We start from the raw sequence: 6,374 nt of genomic DNA on the forward strand, positions 1-6,374 counted from the left end.
CTTTAAATCATTGAACTTTTGAAATGATGACAAACGTGGTTTGCTGTTTTGACATCTGTCTCACCGTTTCAGGTTTTTTGGGGTAGCCATCGATTTTTCACTGACGTTTTTGCAGACATTTTGACCGGCCGCCATTTTGGACAGGGTAATTTTAGAGATTCGAGACTTCTTCGTCTTCTTTCATTTCTCAACAGCTTTCCAACAATATGCTACATGATCCTCTTACCATTTGTAATTTTTGAGTTTGACCCCACCTGGGACCCTGTGGGTGACCCTGGGACAATACTTTTTACTTTGATGTATTGTACTTTTTAAACTATGACAAACGTGTTTTCCTGTTTTGGCATCTGTCTCACCGTTTGCGATTTCTAGGGGTGGCAACGGACTTTCTGGACACCCTGTATATGCATATAATTCGTACTGTATATGCATTCGGAAATGTTTTATTACAGTTTCGTAATAGGTATCATACGTGCTTTCGATTGGTGTATGAACCATCTTCCACTTCGCTGTATAATCTCTCTCTCTTTCCTTGTAAGTGGGAAACCACGCTGCATATTTTTCCTGAAGACGATCGTTCCCCCCCCCCCCAGAACAGGAAATTTTCTTATTTTATATATAAATAAACCCATCCATCAAAAATTTGGAGCTCTTAAAAGTAGCTCTAAGTAGCAGTATTACTACCGACCGCCTCCCCAAAAGTCCGTCCTGGATCCGCCCCAGAATGGAAGCCGCGTCATTTGATCTCAACTATTACCATATACTTCTATAGACAAAGAAAGTTTTGAAATCTGAAGTGAACGTTGTGAGAACTGGAGATTTGGACTATCTTTAGAATTTTTAAAAGAACTGTGTGGATAATGTGTTTGGAGTTGGTTAGAAAATAACTGAGAAGTGAGTATGCCACTTGGCTGCTTAGAGTTTGTTGTCGTTTATGTCATTTATAGAAAGCTGGAAGAATTTCCAACCTGGGTTAGCTAAGATATCGTGTTTTTAATAGGTTGTATTACGAGAAATTTTAACATGAATGTTAAGGTGGATAGAAAAAAAGTATTGTTTCTTATCATTAGCGTAAGACTAAACGAAAGCGGCACTGGGTAACTTTTGAGTTGCATGTAAACTTCTATTTTAAACAAAAAGGGAGATTAGTTGTTGGTCAGAAAGTACCGTGAAAAGTAAATATGCACTTGGTTGCAGAGTTGGAAGTTGGAAGAGTTTCAAGATGAGTTAGCTTTCAGTTCATGTTTTCCGTAGCTTACGAGAGATTTTAAGATGAGTACTAAGGTATGTAGGATCTCACTTGTCAGTACTCAGAAGAAAAATGTAGATCGTCGTGTGTGTTATAAAAGAGGATTTACAGTAAGTAGCAGAGAGAATATGAGTTGTTGGTTATTGATGTGTGTTTTGGCGATGGGTCAAGTTAATTGGTACAGGTACCCTTTAGAAGTGGTATCACCAATTACCAGATACCAAACTTAAAACATTTTTTTGGCATTAATGTAATGATAATTCAAATGAAACAAGGACATTTACATTAGCAAAGTGCTCCTCGTCAACGCTATTCTTGACTCCACACTTTATAGTTATACTATGTGGTGATGAGAACAATACTTTGTATGCCATTAACATACAATACTTAGTATGTCATTAGTATGCCGCTTGATATGCTGTTAATTTTCTTTTTTTTTTCTAGTGGAACTCTAAATGAGACTAATGCCAGGCTAATACTGTAAGTTTGGACAGGAAGTGCTACTATTATGTGTGCATGCCTTAGTTTTATATTTTACAGATGTTTATGATTTAATACTTGTTTATGATAGGTTTTGTAATATTTACATGAAAGTGTGAGATGCACGCTTTAAATATTGGATAAGCTTGCATATGTGCATTATTTTTATTCATATTAGTTTCATTTTTTGTATATAGTTTCGTGGTTTAGTAAATTCTTGTGATTCTTTTAGTGATTTTTCTGGTGAGTTATAGTGAGTTGTGTTTGCATTGGCTGGCAACAGTGTCTTTAGTGTGCTATTCAAGTTGTGTCTGTGCATTCGTCAATGTGCCGTGAAGTTCAACTAGGCAAGCATATTCATTAATAGTTTCAGAAAAGCATATTTATTCATAGGTTTTAGAGAAACACTCATGTTCATTAATATACAAGATTTACATGTTCTTAACGATGTTTTAGAGTGCTACTCAGTTTATGTGTGATCGAAGACAAAGTATGATGGTGTAACAAGCAACCATGTGGCTTAGCAGCAAGCAAGCAACAATTACTGCGGAAAGAAGTTAAGATAAGTAATTCATTGTACTAACCTTTAAGTATTATATCAATCATTATATTAACATATGAACAAAGCATGTTATATTTATCATATTAACGCATGTACACTTGAACAAGAATTGAAGCAAGTAACATCTAAAATATTCGTTAAGTCTTATTTCTCGTTCCTCCATGATATCTGGGTGAATCAGTAAAATGGGTTTAATCATACAGTTCATTAGCTGTGGATGTGATATTAGTGATTTGTAAATAAAGTACATAAACATATCACCCTTTTATACATAACCATCATCATAATTTTTTTGGTCCTCCGGGCCGGATATCAGAACGAGAAACGTGACTTTGAATTGTTTGTTCTCGTGTGTGTTTGTGTGGGTTCTGCTGTCATAGGCAGGACAGAACTGTTCATATGAGTACAGTGGTGTGTGTGCATTCAACCCAGCTGAATTCAAGGTTACACGTTTGTAGGTCACTCAGAAGTAAAAAGAAAAATATATTGTCAGCGCATTGTGTAGTTAAAAAAGAAGGACTGAAACAATGGCAGAAATGCTGTTGGGTCAATTAATTAAGAAACGTGCGTCGGTCAAAGGTCAGGCAACAAGAATACAGACATTTCTTAAAAAAACTACAGAATGAAAATAAACCTAGCATACAAGAAGTAAGAACGAGGCTAGTTGCACTTGAAGGGGTTTTTATTAAGTTTGATGAGATACAGTGAGAAATAGAGCTCTTGGATGAGACGGGTGAACAAGAATCGCACAGAATTACATTCGAGGAACTGTATTATGATTCAAAGGTTAAGTTACAAGAATTTATTGATAGTTTTGAACAAAAAACGGATTCAGGGACAGCAAATAACAAAGCTACAAATTCTAGCAATTCAGTACAGTTGCCTAAAATTTCTTTGTCCATATTTTGCGGTAAATACGAGGAGTGGTCGCCCTTTAAGGACATTTTCATTTCCCTTATTCACAATAACGAATCATTAAGTACAATTTGTAAATTTCAATATTTGCGCACACCACTCAAGGGAGAAGCGTTTACATTAATAGCAAATCTGCCAACGGTAGAAGTAAATTACGAAATTGCATGGAAGCTTCTTGTTGAACGCTACGAAAACAAACGGTGATAGCTTCGACGTATGTACGAGGGTTGCTCAATATCAAGCCAGTAATGAAAGAAAACGCTAAAGACATTAGACAATTTGTAAATATTGCACGTAGTAATTTTCAAGCCCTTGAAGCATTGAATTTGGACAAACCTTTGCATGACGTACTTCTAACACAACACTTAGTAGAAAAACTTGATTCGGCAAGCAAAAGGGAATGGGAAGTTGAGCAAAGTAGTGACTCCTTTCCATCGTTATCGGAATTATTTTCATTTTTAGAAGGTCGTTGTCAAATGTTAGAAAACATTCGTCCTACTCAATCTGAAAATACTTAAGACAACAAAAGTGTAGATTCCAAAGTAAAAAGAAAGAATAACAGTCAAGTGAATTCGTTTGTTACTGTGCTTCCAAATGCATGTAATATTTGCCGCAGCAAAGAAACGCATGCTGTTTTTCACTGCCCAGAATTTCTGAGTGCTAACATCAATCAAGAAAAGGAGCTCGTGAAGCAAAATAAATTATGTTTTAATTGCTTAGGTAATAAACATCAAGTAAAGGCATGCAAATCAAGTACTTGTAAGAAATGTAATTTTAAGCACAATACACTGTTGCATGAAGATACTGCTCAGGAGGCTACTAACAAAACAAGTTCAAGCAAAATAAATAGCAATACTACTAACGTACCTAAAGTTAAGGAACAGAATCAGATTAATATTCAACCACAGGACTCTTATTGCTCATTTAAGATTAATTATGGTCAGCAAGTTTTATTAGCAACAGCGTTAGTTAACGTAACAGACACTAAAGGTCGTTTTCAACAATGCAGAGTGTTATTAGATGCAGCGTCTCAATCGAATTTTGTAAGCGAAGCTTTACTTCATAGATTAGGTCTCAAGAAAACGAAAAATCGTGTTCCTATTAGAGGTATCAATTCTGTAACCTCCGAAGCTCAGTACAGTGTTGAAGTACATATTTATTCAAGAACATGTGATTCTAATGCAGTGGTCGATGGTTTAGTATGGCCAAACATTACAGGTTGCATACCTTCTAAGGATATTGATTACAGTAATTGGAACTTGCCAAAGGATATTTGCTTAGCTGATCCAAATTTTCATCGCTCGTCGTCAGTAGACATGCTTATAGGTGCGGGGTTATTCTACAGTCTCCTCGAGCCAGGCCAGAAGACTAGAAAAGAACATTATCCAGTTTTACAGGAAACGAAGTTAGGATTCGTTGTCGTCGGAAATATGCCTTCAATACCCGAAGAAGCCAACCAGTCGGTAATTTCATGTTTTGCTCAGATGGAGACAGACTTGGATACACAATTGAGAAAATTCTGGGAACTCAAAGATCTTCAGACTAAGATTTAAACGCCGGAAGAAGAAAATTCTGAGAAGCATTTTTTACAAAATACAACCAGAAATAGAGATGGAAGATTTATTGTCAAATTACCAAAGAAGGAAGAGAATGCTGTTTCATAAGAGTCTTACAACATGGCACTACAAAGATTTAAGCAGTTTGAAAGAAGATTGCTACAAAATCCTGAGATTCATAAACAATGTGCCGGCTTCATGGATGAGTATTTAAGTCTGGGTCACATGCGAAAAGTTACAGAAGAAGACGTGAACAGCAGCAGCAGTTGTTATCTTCCACATCATTCTGTATTCAAGATGGACAGTACAACAACTAAATTAAGAGTGGTTTTTGACGCAAGTGCAAAAACGTCTAATGGCAAATCATTGAATGACATTCTTCAAGTTGGGCCAATTGTTCAAGATGACTTGTACTCCATTATTTTAAGGTTTCGGTTGTATCCAGTTGCATTTACAGCAGACTTAGAGAAAATGTATAGCCAAATATTAATTCGTGATGAGGACAAGTGTTTACAACGCATTCTTTGGAGAAAATCAGTAGAAGAACCGATCCAGACGTATGAGTTACAAACAGTGACGTACGGGACTTCGTCAGCGTCCTTCTTGGCAACAAGATGTCTGAAGCAAATTGCGGAGGAAAATTCCAAGGAATTTCCAGAAGCAGCAGAAGTAATAAAGCACAATTTCTACATTGATGATGTGTTAAAATCAGTACCAAACGTGTCAAAGGCCTTAGAACTATAGAAGGATCTTATTAATATTTTAAGCAGAGCAGGTTTCAAGCTTTGTAAATAGAGTTCTAACAAAGAAGAAGTACTTCAAGAAGTTCCCGAAGACTTCAGGGAAAAACAACAGCCAATCATACTTGGTCAGCAAGACGGTGTTAAGACTTTAGGAATAGCATGGATTCCATTAACAGACAAACTTCTAATTTCGAACAAAATTTGTAAACACGGAACTGCAGTAGAAAGTAATGTTGCAATGACAAAAAGACAAGTCGTCAGTATAGTGTCATCTATCTTCGATCCATTAGGTCTAATCGCTCCAATTGTCGTCAAATACAAGAATTTCTTACAGAAGTTGTGGAAAACAGGAATGGATTGGAATGGCCCATTAGACACAGTCTTACAAGTTGAGTGGAATCAATTAATGTCTTGGTTACCTGCGATGGCGAAGATACAAATTACAAGAAACGTAATGTCTTCGGAGAACGTTAAGGAAATTCAATTACATGGTTTTTGCGATGCAAGTGAAGAAAAGTTTGGAGCAGTAGTGTACATCAGGGCTACAGACAATCAAGGAAACATTGAAGTCAATTTACTTTGTTCAAAGTCGAAGGTTGCACCACTGAAGAAGCAAACTTTGCCTAGATTGGAATTATGTGGAGCACTGTTACTTTCGAAGCTAATAGACAAAACGCTATCCATATTGAATATAGAGGTCAGTGGTATACACCTGTGGACAGACTCGACGATAGTTTTGTCATGGATCAAATCACCTCCCAATCGTTGGAAGACATTTGTATCCAACAGGGTGGCTCAAATTCAGAGAATCACATCAATTAATCAATGGCACCACGTGGCAAGTAAAGAAAATACGGCAGATATAGTTA

General features: G+C 36.5%; 1 protein-coding gene across 1 annotated transcript; it reads left to right on the forward strand.

Annotated features, from left to right (window-relative positions):
* The first annotated feature begins 4,882 nt into the window (after positions 1-4,882).
* On the forward strand, positions 4,883-5,506 carry LOC145669969 (uncharacterized). Its single transcript, XM_081738311.1, has one exon. The coding sequence runs from the start codon at positions 4,883-4,885 to the stop codon at positions 5,504-5,506; it is 624 nt and encodes a 207-aa protein (XP_081594437.1).
* Positions 5,507-6,374: the final 868 nt, after the last annotated feature.

This window comes from Thermobia domestica, chromosome 14 (genome assembly GCF_964235325.1).
Source record: "Thermobia domestica chromosome 14, izTheDome1.hap1.1, whole genome shotgun sequence".
Classification (NCBI taxonomy): Eukaryota; Metazoa; Arthropoda; class Insecta; order Zygentoma; family Lepismatidae; genus Thermobia; species Thermobia domestica.